The 23,227-nt window shown below is 45.8% G+C and overlaps 1 protein-coding gene and 1 non-coding gene across 2 annotated transcripts in view; both read left to right on the plus strand.

Annotated features, from left to right (window-relative positions):
- Window positions 1-373: 373 nt before the first annotated feature.
- On the plus strand, window positions 374-584 carry LOC132820553 (small nucleolar RNA U3). Its single transcript, XR_009645216.1, has one exon. It is a non-coding gene; the product is annotated as a small nucleolar RNA U3 (small nucleolar RNA).
- Window positions 585-8,177: 7,593 nt separating this feature from the next.
- Window positions 8,178-23,227, plus strand: part of slc25a43 (solute carrier family 25 member 43) — a 36,227-nt gene continuing 21,177 nt past the window's right edge. The window contains exons 1-2 of the mRNA XM_060832036.1: window positions 8,178-8,522; window positions 12,405-12,646. Coding sequence (XP_060688019.1) covers window positions 8,251-8,522; window positions 12,405-12,646 — 514 coding nt within the window. The 5' untranslated portion in view covers window positions 8,178-8,250. The remainder of the gene's footprint in view (window positions 8,523-12,404; window positions 12,647-23,227) is intronic.

Below are 23,227 nucleotides of genomic sequence, written 5' to 3' on the forward strand. Positions count from 1 at the left end.
TGAAGGACGCTCTCTGGGCGGTCCGAAACCTGTTGATCTTCCAGCTGAAGGAGTTGACCCCGACTGAGTGTTGCAGACTGGCACATTCCAAGGTCCAGGACTACGTGTTGAGGGACGCGCTGAAGCTTGGGGCAGCTGCCGCCAAGGCGCGGTGGGGAAAGACCACCGTTTAACATCTGCCTGTCTAAAGAAAAGCAGGGGGCCCATGCAGTCATTTGGGCTCTGCTGACGCCTTAGCTCAATATGTGAGTGAGAGATGCACAGATCTGTATGTAATAATGATAATTCGGAGCTGTGTATGTAAATGTGGAAATATGAATGGCATTACCTAATGTACAGTGTATCAAATTATTCTATGCATATTTTATGAATAAAGTATATTTTTGAAATAAAAAAAAAAATTTTCCTAGAGAAATGGGTTCTTGAGTGTGTGGTCTCACCAACCATGAGGAGGATTAATAGTGTTCTCTTCTGAGCAGGAAGTTGGCAGTGAGTGTTGCTTTTAGCTGTTGCCCATTGCCATTGATGATTGTTCCTTCTATCTTGTGGGGAGAGTTGGAGGGAGAGAACGCAGTCTGAGTGGTTGTTTTATCAGAATTCAAAGGAAAGGTTCTGTCTTTTTTGTCAGTTCTGCGTTAGCCAGATAACAGGGCTGGACTTATGCCCTTCCTTCAAAACCACCAATACAGCAACTCACTCAGCCTCTACCCAAGAATCTAAAGTCAATCAAGGAATTGTTGCAGTGTGGAACAGTTCCAGAAGGGAACAACATCTGGCAACACATCCCTCGCAAAGTTGTATGTTATGTTCTCCCCGTGTCAGCGTGGGATTCCTCCCACCATCCAAAAATGTGCAGCTTAGGTGAATTGGCCATCGTGATCATGGATGTGCAAGTTAGATGCATTAGTCAGGGGCAAATATAGGGTAGGGCATCAGGTCTGTAAGGGTTGCTTTTCGTCGGGTCATTGTTGGGCCGAAGGGCCTGTTTCCGCACTGGAGGGATTCTTTTGCTCCAGAGCCCACGTTGTGGAACAGGATAAGCTGTGTTTGTGTTTCTTCTTCCAGCGAGTGCACCAGCAGCCTGACGGTGAAAGATGGCTCAGTCATATCATTTCAGTCTGACACCCTGAGGATCAGCAAATTGTTTTATACCAGACTGTATGATATACAGCCCACAGGCAGCGCAGCCTCCCAGTCGGTCCTGTTCTCTAACACGGAGAGATCTTAGACACAGCAGGGGCTAGGATCTGGATGAGCCATTATCTCTGGATGAGTTGACCGAGGTCTCTAGTCCTTCGACAAAAATGAAACTGCCGGAAGCGACAGTTTCCCAGCCGAGTTGCATTCGGACCTGTGCGACTTCAGGACTGCTGGAGGTGTACGCTTCTGTCAGGTACCATGTGCAAATTCACGGGGAAAGGTAGTATCACCCTCACCCATAAGCAGGAGAGGGAGAGGACGGAAATTACAAATTGGCAACCAATTTCACTTCTGCATGCAGGTTCCATAATCCTGTGAATTCCTCTTTGCCACTGCTTTCGGCAGTCTTTCTGTTATTAAGTAATATTAAGTTCCTCGATTCCTTGTGCCAAAATACATAACTACATTTCCCACATTATATTCCAAATAGCAAAGTTTGGTCCACTTCATTAATCTGTCTATATCTGAATGAAGACTTCTAATTCGTGGACTAATGTGCTCTCACTGAACTAAGGTAAACAGTTGTCATTACAGATGAAGATTTAAATAAAACATAGTACTCCATTGATTAGATTAGATTAGACTTACAGTGTGGAAACAGGCCCTTCGGCCCAACAAGTCCACACCGACCCGCCGAAGCGCAACCCACCCATACCCCTACATTTACCCCTTACCTAACACTACGGGCAATTTAGCTTGGCCAATTCACCTGACCCGCACATCTTTGTGACTGTGGGAGGAAACCGGAGCACCCGGAGGAAACCCACACAGACACGGGGAGAACGTGCAAACTCCACACAGTCAGTCGCCTGAGTCGGGAATTGAACCCGGGTCTCCAGGCGCTGTGAGGCAGCAGTGCTAACCACTGTGCCACCGTGCCGCCCGTGATGCACCGTCTCTCCTGGATAGGGTGAGACCAGCAGAGGGTAGATTTAGATTTAGATTATTTACAGTGTGGAAACAGGCCCTTCGGCCCAACAAGTCCACACCGACCCGCCAAAGCGCAACCCACCCATACCCCTACATTTACCCCTTACCTAACACTACGGGCAATTTAGCATGGCCAATTCACCTGACCCGCACATCTTTGGACTGTGGGAGGAAACCGGAGCACCTGGAGGAAACCCACGCAGACTCCACACAGTCAGTCGCCTGAGGCGGGAATTGAACCCAGGTTCTGGCGCTGTGAGGCAGCAGTGCTAACTGCTGTGCCACCGTGCCGCCACGGGTAGAATGATTTGCCCCATCTAGTGGTTGCTTGTTTGTATGTACCTGTTCTGTTGAAGATCGAATCAACACGGCAGCACGGTGGCACAGTGGTTAGCACTGCTGCCTCACAGCGCCTGAGACCCGGGTTCATTTCCCGACTCAGGCGACTGACTGTGTGGAGTTTGCACATTCTCCCCGTGTCTGCGTGGGTTTCCTCCGGGTGCTCCGGTTTCCTCCCACAGTCCAAAGATGTGCGGGTCAGGTGAATTGGCCATGCTAAATTGCCCGTAGTGTTAGGTAGGGGTAAATGTGGGGTATGGGTGGGTTGCGCTTCGGCGGGTCGGTGTGGACTTGTTGGGCCGAAGGGCCTGTTTCCACACTGTAAGTCTAATCTAATCTAATCTAAAAAAACATTTGGTCTACTTCAGACAAAATGAAATGCACTTTCTCAGTGAAGCAGTTTCTTTATAGAGTCATACAGCACAGAAACAGACCCTTCAGTCCAACCAGTCCATGCTGAACACAATCCCAAAGCAAACTAGTCCCCCCGCCTGCTCCTGGCCAATATCCCACCAAATCTTACCTATTCATGTACTTAGCCAAATGTCTTTTAAAGGTTGTAATTGTACCCCTATCCATTTCCTCAGCAAATTCATATCGCATTCTGTATAAAAAAAGTTGCCCCTCGTGTATTTTTAAAATCTCTCTCCCCTCACCATAAAAATGTGTCCCCTAATCTTGAAATCCCCCATCCGAGGGAAAAGACAACTATCATTAGCACTATCTACATCCCTCATTATTTTATAAACTTCTATGTAAAGTCTGAGTAACACTGAGATTTCTGTTGCTGTGAGTATGGTCACTGAGCTGAGAAGTTGGATTACTTCCCCTGTCTAGGTGACACCTTCAGTGGTGTGGAGCCTCCTATGAAGTGCTGCTGTACCATGTTGGTTGGAATTTATATGGTTTTGTTCTCATTGCTTCCGGTTGCCAGTTCTAGTTGTTCGTTGCAGTAGTTGGTATATTGGGTCGAGGTCTAGGTTTATTGATGGAGTCCATGGATGAGTGCCGTGCTTCTGGAATTCTCTGCTTGTCCTATTAATGTTGTGTTGTCCCAGTCAAATTTGTGGTCCTTGTCATCTGTGTACATAATTTCTAGGGATAGCTGGTCATGGTGTTTAGTGGCTAGTTGGTATTCATGATTGCAGAACGCTAGTTGTCTGCCTGTTTTTCTGATATAGTGTCTCTTGCAGTTTCTGCATGGAATCTTGCACACCACATTTGTCCTGCATATGACGAGTACTGGGTCTTTTGTTCTGGTGAGTTGTTATCTGAATGTGGCTGTCGGTTTAAGTGCTGTCATAAATCTGAGTGGTCAGTAGAGTCTGGCTGTCCATTCTGAGACATTTTTATATAAAGTAGCATGGCTAGTGTGTTGGGTCATGGCATGTCCTCAGCATGTTGTTTGTCAGCCAGGCATCTGCGGATGGAGCTGCTCTTTGCAAAGACTTTGTAGAGGTGTTCTTCTTTTCCTCTAGATAGATATATGAACAAATCAATGCAACACAGAGTCGGACAGTCATAGAGATGTACAGCATGGAAACAGACCCTTCAGTCCAACCCGTCCATGCCAACCAGATATCCCAACCCAATCTAGTCCCATCCACCAGCACCTGGCCAATATCCCTCCAAACCCTTCCTATTAATATACCCATCCAGATGCCTTTTAAATGTTGCAATTGTACCAGCCTCCACCACTTCCTCTTGCAGCTCATTCCATACACATACCACCCTCTGTGTGAAAAGGTTGCCCCTTAGGTCTCTTTCATATATTTCCCCTCTCACCCTAAACCTATGCCCTCTAGTGCTGGACTCCCCGACCCCAGAGAAAAAAAACTTTGTCTATTTATCTTATCTATGCCCCTCATAATTTTGTAAACCTCTATAAGGTCACCCCTCAGCCTCTGATGCTCCAGGGAAAACAGCCCCAGCCTGTTCAGCATCTCCCTGTAGCTCAGATCCTCCAACCCTGGCAACATCCTTGTAAATCTTTTCTGAACCCTTTCAAGTTTCACAACATCTTTCCGGTAGGAAGGAGACCAGAATTGCACGCAACCTTCCAACAGTGGCCTAACCAATGTCCTGTACAGTCACATCATGACCTCCCATCTCCTGTACTCAATATTCTGACCAATAAAGGAAAGCATACCAAACACCTTCTTCACTATTCTATCAATCTGCGACTCTACTTTCAAGGAGCTCTGAACATGCACTCCAAGGTCTCTTTGTTCACCAACACTCCCTAGGACCTTACCATTAAGTGTATAAGTCCTGCTAAGATTTGCTTTCCCAAAATGCAGCACCTCACATTTATCTAAATTAAACTCGATCTGCCACTCATCAGCCCATTGGCTCATCTGATCAAGATCCCGTTGGAATCTGAGGTAACCTTCTTTGCTGTCCACTCCATCTCCAATTTTGGTGTCATCTGCAAACTTAGTAACTAGACCTCTTATGCTCACATCCAAATCATTTATGTAAATGACAAAAAGTAGAGGGCCCAGCACCGATCCTTGTGGCACTCCACTGCTTATAGGCCTCCAGTCTGAAAGACAACCCTCCACCACCACCCTCTGTCTTCTGCCTTTGAGCCAATTCTGTATTCAAATGGCTAGTTCTCCCTGTATTCCATGAGATCTAACCTTGCTAACTAGTCTCCCATGGAGAACCTTGTCAAACGCCTTACTGAAGTCCATATAGATCACATCTACCGCTCTGCCCTCATCAATCCTCTTTGTTACTTCTTCAAAAAAACTCAGTCAAGTTTGTGAGACATGATTTCCCACACACAAAGCCATGTTGACTATCCCTAATCAGTCCTTGCTTTTCCAAATACATGTACATCCTGTCCCTCAGGTTTCCCTCCAACAACTTGCCCACCACCGAGGTCAGGCTCACTGGTCTATAGTTCCCCGGCTTGTCCTTAACACACTTCTTAAACAGTGGCACCACGTTTGCCAACTTTCCGTCTTCCAGCACCTCACCTGTAACTATCGATGATACAAATATCTCAGCAAGAGGCTCAGCAATCACTTCTGTAGCTTCCCACAGAGTTCTAGGGTACACCTGATCAGGTCCTGGGGATTTATCCCCTTTCATGTGTTTCAAGACATCCAGCACTTCCTCCTCTGTAATATGGATAGTTTTCAAGATGTCATCATCTATTTCCCTATATTCTATATTTTCCATATCCTCTTCCACAGTAAACACAGATACAAAATACTCGTTTAATATCTCCCCCATCTCCTGCGGTTCCACACAAAGACCACCTTGCTGACCTTTGAGGGGCCCTATTCTCTCCTTAGTTACCCTTTTGTCCTTAATATATTTGTGAAAACCTTTGGTTTCTCCTTAACTCTATTTGCCAAAGCTATCTCATGTCCCCTTTTTGCCCTCCTGATTTCCCTCTTAAGTATACTCCTACTACCTTTATACTCTTCCAAGGATTCACTTGATCTATCCTGTCTATATCTTACATATGCTTCCTTCTTTTTCTTAACCAAACCCTCAATTTCTTTAGTCATCCAGCATTCCCTGTACCTACCAGCCTTTCCTTTCACCCTAACAGAAATGTACTTTCTCTGGTCTCTCATTATCTCATTTTTGAAGGCTTCCCATTTTCCAACCGCCCCTTTACCTGTGAACATCAGCTCTTGAAAGTTCTAGCCTGATACCATCAAAATTGGCCTTTCTCCAATTTAGAACTTCAACTTTTAGATGTGGTCTATCCTTTTCCATCATTATTTAAATCTAATAGAATTATGGTCACTGGCCCCAAAGTGCTCCCCCACTGACACCTCAGTTACCTGCCCTGCCTTATTTCCCAAGAGTAGGTCAAGTTTTTCACCTTCTCTGGTCGGTAGATTCACACACTGAATCAGAAACCTTTCTTGTACATTTAACAAATTCCTCTCCATCTAAACCCTTAACACTATGGCAGTCCCAGTCTATGTTTGGAAAGTTAAAATCCCCTAACATAACCAACCTAGCATTCTTACAGATAGCTGAGATACACATATGGGCTCACCCATTTCTGGGCTTAAAGCAGAAGCAATGAGGCAAAGACTGAAACAAACAGCATTCGACCCTAACTCTGGAACAGATTCATGGATGACACTTTTGTAATAATTAAAAGAACAGAGATGAGAGCACACACCGATTATCAACACCATGCTCACAGGGTTCAGGTTTACAAGGGAGGAGAAAATTAATAACCAACTCCCATTCCTAGTTGTTTTTAGATTAGATTACTTACAGTGTGGAAACAGGCTCTTCGGCCCAACAAGTCCACACCGACTCGTCAAAGCGTAACCCACCCATACCCCTACATTTACCCCTTACCTAACGCTACGGGAAATTTAGCATGGCCAATTCACCTGACCCGCACATCTTTGGACTGTGGGAGGAAACCGGAGCACCCGGAGGAAACCCACGCAGACACGGGGAGAATGTGCAAACTCCACACAGTCAGTCTCCTGAGGCGGGAAATGAACCCGGGTCTCTGGCGCTGCGAGGCAGCAGTGCTAACCACTGTGCCACTGTGTAAAAGTACACGAAATGGAGAATGCACTACAAGAGTGTAAAGAAAAGCCACACACAAGAACCAGATCCTGAATTACAACAACCACACGAACACACACAAGATAAGCTGCAATCGAACCCTATTCAAAAGGGCTACAATACACTGCAGCACTCCCAATCTGTGTTGACAAAAAGCCTTCCACAAACTCTTTGCCAACAATGGATATCCCTGCAACTTCACCCTCAGTTGCTTGGCAGACAACCAATATGACAAAGTCATGTCACCACTCAACACACTAACTACTCTACCTTATACAAAAAACATCTCAGAACTGACAGCTAGACTCCTCCAATAACTCGGATTCTAACAGCGCATAAACTGACAGCCAGATTCACACAACAACTCATCAAAACAGACGACCCAATACCCATCATGTGCAAGACTAACGTGGTGTACCAGATTCCAATTAGGCGCTACATAAAACACTTTATAGGACAAACAGGCAGACAACTAGCAATCTGCACCAACTAGCCACTAAACACCACGACCAGCTGTCCCTATTATCTATCCACACAGACAACACGGACCACAAATACGATTGGGACAACAATAATAGGACAAGCTAAACAGAGGACAGGCAGAACATTTCTCGAAGCATGGCACTCATCCATGGACTCCATCAGTAACCACATTGACCTCGATCCAATATACCGGACACTGGAAAGAACATCCGGAACTGAAGGGAACCAAATAAATCCCAGAAGATACAGTACAGCAGCGCTTCACAGGAGCCTTCACAGCTCTGAGGATGTCACCTAGCTAGGTGAAGAAACGTCTGCAAATCAAATTCCCAGCTCTGTGAATATACCTACAAGAACAGCAACCGGCACCAGAGCCAAAAAACCGTTACCCAAACCCTTGAACCGAGATTTCCAGCTCTTGGGGGCGGAACTGTTCTGTGATGACGAATTTTGATCTGTCGACAGTAATCCACAAACTTGCAAAGAGTCGCTGTATTTAGGAAACGGATGGGCATCAGATACATGGGAGGTCTGTTCAGATCTGGGAGCTTCTTTATGACCGTTTTGGTGAAATCCAATCCAAATGTAGATCATGCGGGTGAGTCGAACTTTAAGTCCAGCCCCCACCCCGTTCTCTCTCGTCAGCTCACAGTCTGCTTCCTGCTCAGTCGCTGGAAGTAAGAGCCGGGTTCCGGGACCGTTCTGGCTTTGAGCCTAACGGAGTGAACACCGGGAGTGATGGTGTTGGGTGAACGGGACTCCAGGCTGACCTCCTGCCAGAGCCTGGCTTGTGGGGCACTGGCAGGGTTGCTGAGCCGCTCCCTCACCTGCCCGCTGGATGTGGTCAAGGTCCTGAGCCAAGTGGGGACTTTCCACAGCAAGGGGGGCTTCCTGAGGACCTTCCAGATCCTCTCGGAAGCCGAGGGGCTGCGGGCCCTTTGGAAGGGAAATGCTATCGCGTGTGCACGGCTTTTCCCCTACAGCACCGTGCAAGTGTCTGCTTACAACAGGTAAGGGACTTGCATAGTTCACCGTCAGGGAAATTTTTTTTATTTTTAAAAATATACTTTATTCATAAAACAATCATAGAATAATTTGATGATCTGTACATTTGGTCATGCCATACATATATCAACATTTACAAACACAGATCAGAAATTATCATTGTTATATACAGGTCTGTGCATTGCTCACTCATATGTCCATATATTTAGCTGAGGCGTCAGTAGAGCCCAAACGACTGCAGTTCTTCTTTAGGCAGGCAGAGTCAGGAAATATATGCTTGAAATGCAAAACTCCCGGGCTGGGAGGTGGGTCTTTATTCAAATGTTCTTTTCACATGTCTCTAAATGCACTTTTCTTTTGAATTTGTACAACTCTTAACGTCCGCGTTTTATTTTTTTTAAAAGAAAGTGATTGATTGAAGTAATGGGTTCAAGCTAAGCTAATTCTGTTCATCTCCAAGCTGCAGCTCAGTTTGTGTGTGAGCTGGGGTTAAGTCCGTTCACTGCTGTTTTTGCCAGGAACACTCACGCCTTCCTCGGTATCCAATCCCGAGCTCTCTGTCACTCGGCAGACATTGACGCGCTGTTTCAGTTCCGGGTGGGACATGCAATTTTATACACAGCAAGTCTTTTTATTAACAACATAGGCAGGAGCATCTCAATGTTTTAAACAAAAATCTAGGAACGATAGTCAGGTGTCAGCCACATTCTGCTGTGATAAGGTTACAATCACCGGCATAAAGTCTCAATGCTGGTGTTTGCTGAGACCAGTTCTTTCTGAAGTTTGTTAAAAATCACACAAGACCAGGTTATAGTCCAACAGGTTTAAATGGAAGCACTAGCTTTCGGAGTGACGCTCCTTCATCAGGTGGTTGTGGAGCAGCACTCCGAAAGCTAGTGCTTCCATTAAACCTGTTGGACTATAACTTGATGTTGTGTGATTTTGACTTTGTACACCCCAGTCCAATACAGGCAACTCCAAATCATTTCTGAAGTTAGTTTTAGTATCATTGAGGAAGGAGAGAAAGCCCCTGCTCCTAATTGCTGATTCCTGCATCATCTGCATTTGTACTGGGGGCTCCTGTAGTGGAATGGTGAATCCATACCAAGTCCAAAGATGTGCAGGTTAGGTGAAGTGGTCCTGCTAAATTGCCCATAGTGTTAGGTGGATTAGTCAGGGGTGAATGTAGGGGAATGGGTCTGGGTGGGTTGCTCTTTGGAGGGTCAGTGTCGCCTTGTTGGGCCGAAGGGCCTGTTTCCACACTGTAAGTAATCTAATCTAATCTAGACCTGGGTTCAAGTCCTACCTGTTTCAAAGGTGTGTAGTAACACCTCTGAACAAGTTGGGCAGCACAGTGGTTGGCACTGCTGCCTTACAGCGCCAGAGACCCGGGTTGAATTCTTGCCTCAGGCGACTGACTGTGTGGAGTTTGCACATTCTCCCCGTGTCTGCGTGGGTTTCTCTGGGTGCTCCGATTTCCTCCCACAGTCCAAAAATGTGTAGGTTAGGTGAATTGGCCATGCTAAATTGTCCCTAGTGTTAGGTGAACAGGTAAATGTAGGGGAATGGGTATGGGTGGGTTGCACTTTGGCGGGTCGGTGTGGACTTGTTGGGCTGAAGGGCCTGTAAGTAATCTAATCGAAGTTGATTCAAAAATAAGTGTTTGGGAAAACGGGAGGTGGGCTGTGTGCAGGATGAGGCTATTGAGACCTAGACAAGAAAACCCCAAAGACGTGCAGATGCTGGAAATCCAAAACAAAATAGGAAAGGCTGGGAAAAGTTCAGCATGTCTGGCAGTATCTGAAGATAAAGCAGAATTAAGGTTTCTAGACCCAGGTACCCTTCCTCAGAACTGATTGTAGCTGGGAAAATGCTAGTATTTATACTCAAGGCGAGGTGGGGGAAGAAGTAAAGAATAGTTGGAAAGGGGGCCCAGAGAGAGAGAGAGAAATATGTCTGAGTAGACAAAGGAGCGGTTAGAAGTCAGACTGGAACCTCACCTTGGTTTATGTGAAGGATAATAAGGTTCTAGAGTAATGTTGCTTCCCATTTACCCCAACAAGAATTGATCCTCAGCAAAACAGGGAATAAGCAATGAGAATTAACGAATGGGTTTACATTTACTTGGTGTAGTTCAAAATTGCAAAACCTGTGCCCACACCCCCCTCCCTCTCCATCCAAGGCCCCAAAGGAGCCTTCCACATCCATCAAAGTTTCACCTACATTTCCACAAATGTCCGCTCCCGATGCGGTCTCCTTTACATTGGGAAACTGGACGCCATCTCGCAGAGTGCTTTAGGGAACATCTCCGGGCCACCTGCAACAACCAACCCACCACCCCGGGGCCAAACATTTAAACTGTCCCTCCCACTCTACCGAGGATATGCAGGCCCTGGGCTTCCTCCACCGCCATTCCCTCACCACTTGATGCCTGGAGGAAAACGCCTCATCTTCGGCCTCAGAACTCCTCAACCCCAGGGCATCAATATGGATTTCACCAGTTTCCTCATTTCCCCTCCCCCCACCTTACCCCAGTTCCAAACTTCCAGCTCAGCACCATCCTCATGACCTGTCCTACCGGCCAATCTCCCTTCCCTTCTATCCGCACCACCCTCCCCTCTGACCTGTCACCTTTACCCTCACCTCCATCCACCTATTGCACTCTCAACTACCTTCACCCCAGTCCCACCCCACCCTCCCATTTATCTCTCCAACCCCGAGGCATCCAGCCTCATTCCTGATGAAGGGCTCCTGCCTGAAATGTCGATTTTTCTGCTCCTCGGATGCTGCCTGACCTGCTGTGCTTTTTCAGCACCACTCTACTCTTGACTCTAACCTCCAACATCTGCAGTCCTCACTTTTGCGTAGTTCACATTAGGAGATGTATTTGTCCTGTTTTAACTCTTTTTTTTGTCACTAATTGTGAGTTTTCTAAACAGTAATTTGGCTTATGAAAAATGGAAATTTCTGTATTCATACTTGCCATCTCTCTAGTTCATGAGCAATATTTTATGATTAAAATCTCTCATCCTTCAATTGGAACAAAAAGCTAATCCTATTTATTTAAATGTTTACTTCCTCACTTTGTGTGTTCTCTTCAGGGCAATACGTGTTTTTCCTTCATATTTCTGCATTGTTCAATATTGTTAAAAATGAGCTAAAACTAGACTAGTTTCCTGGGTTATCTAACTATATGCTTTTATTTGCAACAAACACCCCAGTATCATTGGAGTGCTGGTTTTTCTCTGATTTCTTTGTTCTCATGTTGTTACAGTTACAACAGAGTGATATTAATCGTAGAAAGTCGGTCAGATGGCCTAAGGCAGCAGAAGGCAGACCCATCGAAATGAAGAGCTGCCAAGCTGCCATTGTTACTAAATCCCTGATGTGACTGTGCAGTCTGCAATATCTGGTCACTCAGACAACACAGTGGGAATATAGAGCTCCCATTGGTCCCACTCCCGCACTGTTCTTTCCACTTTGCCCTGCTTTAGCTTTTCAAATACTTATTCAATTTTCTCAAAGTTTATTATTGAGTTGACTCCCACCACTCTTTTAGGCAGTGCATCTCAGAACATAGCAACTCATTAGATTAAAAAAAACACTCCTGCCTCTGTTTCTGATGCAGTTTTACCTTGAAATATGATCTTTTGCCTCCTAACCTCCACCATCAGGAACAATTTTTCTCCTTACTTACTCTTGGCAAAGTCATTGATTTTTAAACACCTCTGAATCGTCTCTAGTCAAAAGAGAATTAATCCCAGCCCTGTATCGTTCTAATAGCAATTATATTAGCTCTAATAATCGATAGCCCAATGGTCAGTTTTCCAAGTTGGAAGTGACGACTGTTACCCACACCTCTTGAGACATTGCTCTTTATTTCCCAGGTTTGTCAGCTTCTTCATGGATGACTTTGGTCACATCTCCCATTGGAGTGCCATTGTAGCAGGGAGCCTGGCTGGGATCGTGGCTGCTGTCTTGACCTACCCAGCAGAGCTGATTGAGACCCGTCTAATTGTTCAGAACAGCACAGCTCCCACCTACAGAGGAATCATCCATGCTTTCCTCACCATCTACACCAAGGAGGGATTCCTAGCACTTTACCGTGGGGCTTCATTGACAGTACTGGGTAGGTACACAAAACTTTCTGTACAATGAGAAATGTCCTGTTTCTGTAGGTTTTTGGGTTGTTGCTGCACTGACTATTAACAACTGAGATTGGAGGAGTGCACTGTCGCTCTTTAATACCACTAGTCTGCTGGTCCCAATATAAAGCTTAATGCTTTATCCTATTATCAATATGCCCAATTAGATATTCATCTATGTTCGGTTTAGAATTAAAAGTCCCATCAATCAAGTTTCTTTAATAAACAAAGGTATTGATCTATAATAAAACAAATTATTTGACAATGGTGCAAGCTGTTTGATACACAGTTTGAAATATGAAAGTATATTTACTCCCTTTAAATAATCTAACATGTACATTAATTAAAGAAAGAAAACTTTCTTTGCAGAAGTTAATTTTGGGGTTTAAAAAAACTTCATGGCCAAATAATGGTTAGTTCGTGAATGACAAAAGTACAAGGTATGTTATTCAAGATGGCTTTCAGTTGGTGTCCTGTCCTGGTAAAAACAATGACTGCAGATGCTGGAAACCAGATTCTGGATTAGTGGTGCTGGAAGAGCACAGCAGTTCAGGCAGCATCCAACGAGCAGCGAAATCGACGCTTCGGGCAAAAGCCCTTCAGCACGAATAAAGGCAGAGAGCCTGAAGCGTGGAGAGATAAGCTAGAGGAGGGTGGGGGTGGGGAGAAAGTAGCATAGAGTACAATAGGTGAGTGGGGGAGGGATGAAGGTGATAGGTCAGGGGGAAGAGGGTGGGGTGGATAGGTGGAAAAGGAGATAGGCAGGTAGGACAAGTCATGGGGACAGTGCTGGGTTGGAAGTTTGGAACTAAGGTGAGGTGGGGGAAGGGGAAATGAGGAAATCGTTGAAGTCCACATTGATGCCCTGGGGTTGAAGTGTTCCGAAGCGGAAGATGAGGCGTTCTTCCTCCAGGCATCTGGTGGTGAGGGAGCGATGGTGAAGGAGGCCCAGGACCTCCATGTCCTCGGCAGAGTGGGAGGGGGAGTTGAAATGTTGGGTCACGGGGCGGTGTGGTTGATTGGTGCGAGTGTCCTGGAGATGTTCCCTAAAGCGCTCTGCTAGGAGGCGTCCAGTCTCCCCAATGTAGAGGAGACCGCATCGGGAGCGACGGATACAATAAATGATATTAGTGGATGAGCAGGTAAAATTTTGATGGATGTGGAAGGCTCCTTTAGGGCTTTGGATAGAGGTGAAGGAGGAGGTGTGGGTGCAGGTTTTACAGTTCCTGTGGTGGCAGGGGAAGGTGCCAGGATGGGAGGTGGGTTGTAGGGGTGCGTGGACCTGACCAGATAGTCATGGAGGGATCGGACTTTGCGGAAGGCAGAAAGGGGTAGGGAGGGAAATATATCCCTGGTGGTGGGCTCTTTTTGGAGGTGGCGGAAATGTCGGCGGATGATTTGGTTTATGCGAAGGTTTGTAGGGTGGAAGGTGAATACCAGGGGCTTTCTGTCCTTGTTACGGATGGAGGGGTGGGGTCTGAAGGCGGAGGTGCGGGATGTGGACGAGATGCGATGGAGGGCATCTTTAACCACGTGGGAAGGGAAATTGCGATCTCTAATAAAGGAGGCCATCTGGTGTGTTCTGTGATGGAACTGGTCCTCCTGGGAGCACATACGGCGGAGGTGGAGGAATTGGGAATACGGGATGGCATTTTTACAAGAGGTAGGGTGGGAAGAGGTGTAATCCAGGTAGCTGTGGGAGTTGGTGGGTTTGTAAAAAATATCAGTGTCAAGTCGGTCGTCATTAATGGAGATGGAGAGGCCCAGGAAGGGGAGAAAGGTGTCAGAGATGGTCCAGGTAAATTTAGGGTCAGGGTGGAATGTGTTGGTGAAGTTGATGAATTGCTCAACCTCCTCGCGGGAGCACAAGGTGGCGCCAATGCAGTCATCAATGTGGCGGAAGAAGAGGTGGGGAGTGTTGTCGGTCTAATCACGGAAGATCAACTATTCTACGTAGCCAACAAAGAGACAGGCATAGCTGGGACCCATACGTGTGCCCATGGCTACCCCTTTGGTCTGGAGGAAGTGGGAGGATTCGAAGGAGAAATTGTTAAGGGTGAAGACCAATTCGGCCAAACGAATGAGAGTGTTGGTGGAAGGGTACTGTTGGGGACATCGGGAGAGGAAAAAACGGAGGGCTTAGAGGCCCTGGTCATGGCGGATGGGGGTGTAGAGGGATTGGATATCCATGGTGAAGATGAGGCATTGGGGGCCGGGGAAACGGAAGTCTTGGAGGAAGTGGAGGGCGTGGGTGGTGTCTCGAATGTATGTGGGGAGTTCCTGGACTAGGGAGGTTAGGACAGTATCGAGGTAGGTAGAGATGAGTTCAGTGGGGCAGGAGCATGCTGAGACAATGGGTCGGCCAGGGTGGTCAGGCTTGTGCATCTTGGGAAGGAGGTAGAACCGGGCAGTGCGGGGTTCCTGGACTATGAGGTTGGAAGCTGTGGGTGGGAGATCTCCTGAGGTGGTGAGGTTCTGTTTGGTCTGGGAGTTGATGGTTTGGTGATGGGGGATGGTATCTGGTGCCACTAAATAAAAGCAGTTACCATCGGGATCTTTGCAGACATGGCTAATTCAAGACCCATCAAAGAACTGAGGGGTTTTGTTTTGTTTGGGAGAACATGTAAATCTGTCTATCAGTGATCACACTGGAAATACCAAAAGCATTTTCTCAGAAGAACAGCGGATGAACAGGATAACTTCCTTCTCTTTAGCACTCACTCAGCAACCGTACCCCAGCCAAATAATATTGAAATGAAAACCAACTTCTATCAATTGTAAACATGGGTGTTTGATTTCTAGTAAATCTAAGCAATTAACTTAAGACACATGACTTCCAGTTGGTGTTTTTTTAAAAAAAAGTCCCAAATTGTCCTCTTTGTGACTTTCTTTTCTGAAAGCAAACATTCCTGGTATCTCCTCCATCTTTTCAAATGAGCCACAATTCTTAAAGCACAAATTCTTAAAAGATTAAGGTGATAATGATGTAAATTCATGAAAGACTGTAAATATTTATGTTGTCAGGCTGTTTAGGAGACTCTGCAGTTAGCTTTAAGTAATCAAAGTTAGGACAGGATAGTTCAGTTGAGGATCTCACTCCCAATGACTAGCTATCAATTCCTACTGCAAGTACAAATGGGGACAGGATCAAGCCTGAGTTTTGGTTCTTTCTCTCAGAATGATGGGCAATGCTCCTGTTAAAGTACAGATTTGAGACGGCCCAGGGAATCCCTTGTCGACTCAGACCTGTAAAGCCTCTCCCTTGGTTCATCCCAGAGATCGTACTCTTTGGAAGTCTGGAATTAGAAACCTCTTACAGACAGTTTAGTTTAATTTTTGTCATCCCCTTCATTCACTAATAGCATCACTGTTACAACATAACACTGATACCTATAAGCTAAACTAACTAAGTTCTAATCATCTAGGAGAGTAGGGTACCAGCTCTTCAGGTGACCTAACAGGCTACTCCAACATACTGATACAAAGTGGCTTCCTTTATACAACAGTTTACAAAAACACTGCATGTTCTTAATTAGACAGTTAACAGTGAAAGACAATAATTCGTAAGGAAGAGAAGTTAATGGACAGGTCTGTGTGCGCTTGACTAATCACTCCTACAGGCCTTGAGCTATCCATCAGGTGGGGAAAAAAATAAATCCAGCTGAGCTGGGCATCTGCTGGCGAGGTAAGTTCTATAAAGAAGTACCAGTCTAAATCAAGTGGGAGATGTCATAAGGTAACCTTGCACAGCTTGCATGTCTGATATCATTTTTTTACGAAATGGCTTCTTAGCAAGGAGGGCAAACTTTTGGTCATAAAATGGCTTCCCGACAGATTGTGTCAGAAGCTCTTCAATGTTAGGTTTAGAATAATTTTAAGCTGGGAGCAGATTTCTGCTTTTTATCTTAAGCACAGAATCATTCTGTACCTGAGGCTGAAATGTTACTGCAAGATTGTATTTAAAATGATTAATTAGTCTCGAATTAAACATTTCATCTTATCAAGTTTGTGATTCAAATTCAAATAAGACACAAGATCTGATTAATTAGAATTGACAGTGTGGCAGTGTAAGATATGGAGAGTGGTCTGCAAGAACAGCAGGTAAGTTAAGGCTTCATCAATATTATCTTTTACAGAGTTTGTATTTAATAACCAGTAATGGCTACTCAAAATCATCAAAAAGTCTCAAAATGCAATTAAATTCAATCCAAAGCTGGTAAGCACTAAAAGTTAATTTTCTACTGGATTCAGCAGCCTCAGCACTAAAATGGTCTCTCTCTCAAGTGTTCTTTTGAACTCTCAAGTCAGCAAAGTTTTTTTTCCCTCTATGTCTGCCCCACTAGCAAGGGGTAATAAGAATCCATTACAGTGAACATGATCCAATAGTTAATTACAAAACTTTTGATAGTACCAAGTTTTGTTTCAGGGTCAGATTCAAATACTGTCATTAATTTCACAAGGGAATGGCTGTGAATGTTACCAGTTGGTGTCCTGTTCACACAGACTGACCATTGCCAAGGCAAATGTTCTTAATTTTCCTGAAGAAGGGCTCATGCCCGAAACGTCGATTCTCCTGCTCCTTGGATGCTGCCTGATCTGCTGCGCTTTTCCAGCAACACATTTTCAGCAAATGTTCTTAATTGCCGTACAGCATTCTGTTATCACTTGCTGAGCCTAGATGTCCCTATCTTCTGCATTCCTTGAGATTCCCCCCTTTTTCTGAACTTTCCTGCCTGTCTATTTTTAAGTGCAGTAAATGTGTTCTATAATTCAGCATTACATTTTAGTCTAAATGTTTAAAGACAAGTTTTAAGGCTATAGACTTTCTCACTTCCTGTCAGTACTGCCACTTCAATGATCACTTAGAGTCATAGAGATGTACAGCATGGAAAGAGACCTTTCGGTCCAACCTGTCCACGCCAACCAGATATCCTAGCCCAATTTAGTCCCACCTGCCAGCACCTGGCCTATATCCCTCCAAACCCTTCCTATTCATATACCCACCAAATGCCTCTTAAATGTTGCAATTGTACCAGCCTCCACCACATCCTCTGGCAGCTCATTCCATACACATACCACCCTCTGCGTGAAAAAGTTGCCCCTTAGGTCTCTTTTATATCTTTCCCCTCTCACCCTAAACCTATGCTCTGGACTCCCCAATCCCAGGGAAAAGACTTTGTCTATTTATCTTATTCATTTCTCTCATAATTTTGTAAACCTCTATAAGGTCACCCCTCAGCCTCCGACGCTCTAGGAAAAACAGCCCCAGCCTGTTCAGCCTCTCCCTATAGCTCAGATCCTCCAACCCTGGCAACATCCTTGTAAATCTTTTCTGAACCCTTTCAAGTTTCACAATATCTTTCCAATAGGAAGGAGACCAGGATTGCATGCAACATTCCAACAGTGGCCTAACCAATGTCCTGTACAACTGCAACATGACCTCCCAACTCCTGTACTCAATACTCTGACCAATAAAGGAAAGCATACCAAACGCCTTCTTCACTATCCTATCTACCTGCGACTCCACTTTCGAGGAGCTATGAACCTGCACTCCAAGGTCTCTTTGTTCAGCAACACCCTGAGTAATGTCCAGGTGAGGAGATGGTCAGGGATGAAAATGGGTTAGAAAAGCGCATGAGTAATTGAAGGAAGAAATCTGAAAGAATTACAAAACAGAATGACACAATCATTACAGGGCAGAAAAAGGCCATTCAATCCATGCGTCTACACTGGCTGTATTATCCTGTGTCAGATCCTGCCTTTTCTTCATATTCTTACACATCATTACTATCCAATAAACAATCCAAAATCCTCTTGAATGCCTTAATCAAACCATCCTCCACCAAATTTCCAGGCGGTGTGTTCCATACCCTAACAACATGCCATGTCAAAACATTCTTTCACATCTCCCTTACTTTGCACACCCATAGTCGCTTGTTCCCGTTTCTTTTACAAGCGGAAACTGTTACACCTTCTCTACACTACTCAGCCAGTTCACGATTTTGAAAACCTCAATTAGACTTCCTCTCTGCTCCTTATTCTCTCAGGGAGAACAGTCACAATTTTTAAAAACTTGTCCTCATAAATATAGTTTCTCATTCCTGGAACTATTTTAGTAAATCTCTTGCGCACTCCCTTCAGTGCATTCACATCTTTTCTATACGTCTCCCATAACTGTATACAGTATTCCCGCTGAGGTCTTCCAAGTGTCTTGTACAAGTTCAGCATCCCCTCGCTGCTCTTGTACTCTGTACTATTAGTAAAGGTGAGGATGCTGTATAGACTTTTGTTAATGCTCTCTCCACGTGATCCTTCAATGACCCGTGCACATCTTCACCTAGGTCTCTCTTCTCCTGCACCTGCTTTAGAATTGGAGAAAGTGAGGACTGCAGATGCTGGAGATCAGAGGTAGAAAGTGTGGCGCTGGAAAGGCACAGCTGGTCAGGCAGCATCCGAGGAGCAGGAGAGTCAACATTTCGAGAACAGGCATTTCTTAATGTGCTCAAAATGTCGACTCGCCTGTTCCTCGGATGCATCCTGTGCTTTTCCAGTGTTGCACGTTTTGACCTTGCTTTAGAATTGTCTTTGTGTTCTTCTGCCCAGTGTGCATCCAGTTACAAGTACAGTAACAGTAATGCTGGTTGTGAGGGCTTGGGGGGCGTCAGGTTAAGTTTGTGATGTTTGACAAAGCTACCTGTGGGTGATGCTATTTTAAAGAAAGACTCCCCCTACTCAAAAGGACGGATTAAAGAGAACATTAATTCCCATTTCGCTACTACCTTTCCATTGATGGAGTTTCTCATAACTGGTTATTAAAGGACACCTATAGAGTCAGTGTCATAGTCATACAGCATGGAAACAGCCTTCGGTCCAACTTACCCATGCTAACCAACTTTCCTAAACTAAATTAGTCCAATTTGCTCATCTTCGGCCCGCATTCCTTTAAACCATTCCTATTCGTGTACCTGTCCAAGTGTCATCTTAAATGCTGTAACAGTACAGTCAGTTCTGCTATATCATCGGTTGTTCCATTCTTGTGTAGTCCCATGATCTAAGAAAGTTGCATGATAGCAGCATCATTTAAACTGATGGGGCCAGAATCACTTTATAACCAATACATGCTTTAAAAGCTTGTGCTTTAGAAACGGTATCCCGAATTCATCAGTCACGTTACAGGCAGTTTGCATTAATGAAATGCACACTGTAGCAGAGCAACCTGTATCTGCATTTACAACTTCCTCTGGCAGTTCATTCCACATACAATCCAATCTCTCCAAGTAAAAGTTGCCTCTCAGGTTGCGATTAAATCTTTCTCCCCTCACCTTAGAGATATGCTCTCTAGTTTTGAACTCCCTCCCCCAAGGGGAAAAGGCCTTTTCTATTCACCATATCTATTCCCTTCATGATTTTATAAACCTGCATCTTTTTGGCAGTGGAATGTTTAACCCTTGAGTCCCCAATGTGCCCTGAAAGAGAAGTAAAACATGGAACTGATCCCTTTATGGCTTTCTAGCTTCCTCATTCCCTCCTTTTGATCATTTGATGATCAACCAGGTCCCCTTAGAGCCTATAGCAAAAACATTCAGACAACAGAGCACTAGCATCCAGGAGATTACAATTAGTATTGTAATTCCGATATGTACCAGCAGGTCTCCCAGTCCTCCAAGAATGTCCCCAGTGACCACTCTCCCATGCCATCGCTAAACCCCTTATCGATAGTTTGGGGAGTCTGGATTTCCCATGTGATATGCTGAGAGAGGTCAGTGATGTCAGTGGGCTTGTCAGGGATGTAAGTGCAACACTCTGCCACAACAATAGCACAGGTGCCACCCTCCTTGGCTAGGAGGAAGTCCAGGGCCAAACTATTCTGGGGGGGCCACAGTCCTAACTGCAAATAGTTCTACGTTAATTTCAGTTAAAGCATTAGCCGTATCATTGATGACCCTTTCCCATATGGTCCTGAGCTGACTAAGGTCTTGGGCATGTAAATAGATTCCCGCTGGGGGAGAGAACATTCCCACCCGGGTGAGGAACCTGGTAAGAGACCTTCTGGATCTCGGGGGGGCCCTAAACTTCAATGTGAGGGACAACATACTGCATGTAGCATGACCCCTCCCGATCTGAGGAAAGCCAGGGGTAGGTTTTCAACCTGCAAATGAAGTATGTGCCATTGTAAGCTGTCAGGGTGGAAACAGCTCCCCCCCCCCCCCCCCAATGGCCTGGAGAATTATTCCACAGGTGGCCTGGAGTTCTGTTGTGGATGGCAGACCAATCAAATGTAAAGTACCCATATTCTGTTAAGTTCTGAATAGGTTCGACCCAGGGGATGGTAGAGGAGCATTCACTCATTCCCACCTAAGCACCTTTGGAGGACTTCCCTTTCTGCATGAAAAAAATGGTGTAGTCGATGGTGTTGTTGAGAACTACAAGGGAGGGAGGTCCATGTGATTGGTTGTAAATAGAGTGATACCAGCCCCTGAATGAGGTCATGTTATACCCTGCCGACTCCCACTCTCGTGCGTCATTGGTGTTAGCAGGATCACCGGAGCGGCTTTGACGCAGTAGCCATTTGGCCAATTGGTGTCAGTGAAAAGGTAAGGGCCACAAAAGGATTCCCCCCCCGACTGAGTGGGGTGGCATGTGGGCATGTACCCAGCAATGGGTGTCTCTGCCGTGTACATGGACTGTCTGATAGGCTAGGTGCAAAAAGGTATGATGCTGAGGGGTGTCAATTTGGAGTCCATCTGTTCCCAAGGCCCCATTTCCCAAAGTCACCAACAGGTCACAAGTATGGAAAATGTCCTTGTCCTTAGTTGGTGTCTGCTTCCATGCTGACTCTTTTGCAGTCGGTTCTGTGTATCCACCGGGGGTGCCCTTGTACTTTCACAGCCGCAGGAGTGGCTAGCAGCACCTGGAATGGTCCTTTCCATTGTGGTCCCAGCCTCTTTCTTTCCCAGTCCTTTATCAGGATGAAATGCCCTGGCTCGACAGCGGGTCATCTCCTTCAGGCAGATCGTTGCTTTCTCTGTAAGCTTGGCATACCTGTGAATGCAAACTATGGAGAGTTTTGGTTAGCCCCTGTGGTTATGCCCCCACTTCCTCTCCCAGGGTGTTCATAGCTGATCTCTTGGGGAGAAGGGGGTCGGACTATCCCAGGTCCCCATGGGGTCCTCATGGGCTTCCTGTAAACCATCTCAGCTGGAGATAGACCAGTTTTGCTCGAAGGGGTAACCCTCATGTGGAACAGGATTAGAGGGAGGACCTTTGACCAACAGAGGCCTGCTTCCTGTTTTAGCTTTGCCAGCTTATATTTTAGGGTACCATTTGCCCATTCCACCACTCCAGCCTCTTTTGGGTGGTGGGTACAGTGGAATTGTTGTCTATTGCTAGTTCCCTGCAAATCCCCTGGTTAATCTTAGCCACGAAGCGTGGCCCATTGTCTGAGCTAATGGTCTCCGGGAGTCCATATCGGGGAATTATTTCCCTCAGCAGTATTTTCACCACAGTTGCAGCTGTGTTGTCCATCCTTGGGATTGCCTCGATCCATTTGCTGAAGGCATCTATTATTACCAAACAATACTTATAACAGTGTACTCTGGGTAGTTCTATCAAATCTAATTGTAAACAATTGAAAGGCCCACCAGGCCAGGGATAGTCCTGGAACTGCAAGACATCCCTTTTCCAGCATTAGTCTTTTTACAGATCAAACATGCTTGTGCTCGTTTCTCAGCTGTCTTCTGGAATTTGGGGTGCCACCAGGTCTGGAGCAAAGTGCTGACCATTCCATCCTTGCCTAGCTGTGTCCAGTTATGTACATAGTCTGCTATGATAGGTAAAAGCAAAGAGGGAACACAAACCTGTCCTGCAGGCATCATCCATAGTTTGGTATGGGCATCAATGGTGCAGCCCATCAGTGACCACCATCTGTGCCCCTCTGCAGGGGCGTCCTCCAGGTCTGGCCTACCCATCATCATACGTTTGTAACTAGGTGCTGCTCTGAGCCCAACGGAACTAGGAGAGCAGGGTGGAACACTGTCTACTTGGCGGCGACATCTACTTGTGTACTGCCCTTAGAGACTCTGTCAGTTGTTACCAGTGTGGGCTGAGGATTTGACCACTGCTAGGCTGGAAGGTAACTGTAAGGCCTGTAAGAGATTATATACAAAAACAGCGTTACTAATGGGTTGCCCCGTGGAGGTTAAAAATCCCCGATGTTCCCAAAGGGCGCCTTAGTTGTGGGTGACACCAAAAGCATCACAAGAGTCTGTGTAAATATAGGCCGAGTTCCCCTCTCTCAGGATGCAAGCCCGAGTGAGGGCAAACAACTCTGTTTTTCAGGCTGACAGTGCAGTTTCGAAGCCTGTGCATTCAACCACCTCATCATGTGGCAATCGCGTATCCAGGGCATCGCTGACCTGTGGGTGAAATGTAGGAGCTGCCATCCACATAAAAGGTGAAGTCCGCATGTTTAAGGGGCAGCTCAGCTAAACCACCACGAGCAGAGGTGAAAATCTGATTCTGTAGCAGGCAGTCATGTTCAGGAGATGGGAAGTACTGCGGGGGTT

The sequence above is a fragment of the Hemiscyllium ocellatum genome, chromosome 11, assembly GCF_020745735.1.
Source record: "Hemiscyllium ocellatum isolate sHemOce1 chromosome 11, sHemOce1.pat.X.cur, whole genome shotgun sequence".
NCBI classification, from domain to species: Eukaryota; Metazoa; Chordata; class Chondrichthyes; order Orectolobiformes; family Hemiscylliidae; genus Hemiscyllium; species Hemiscyllium ocellatum.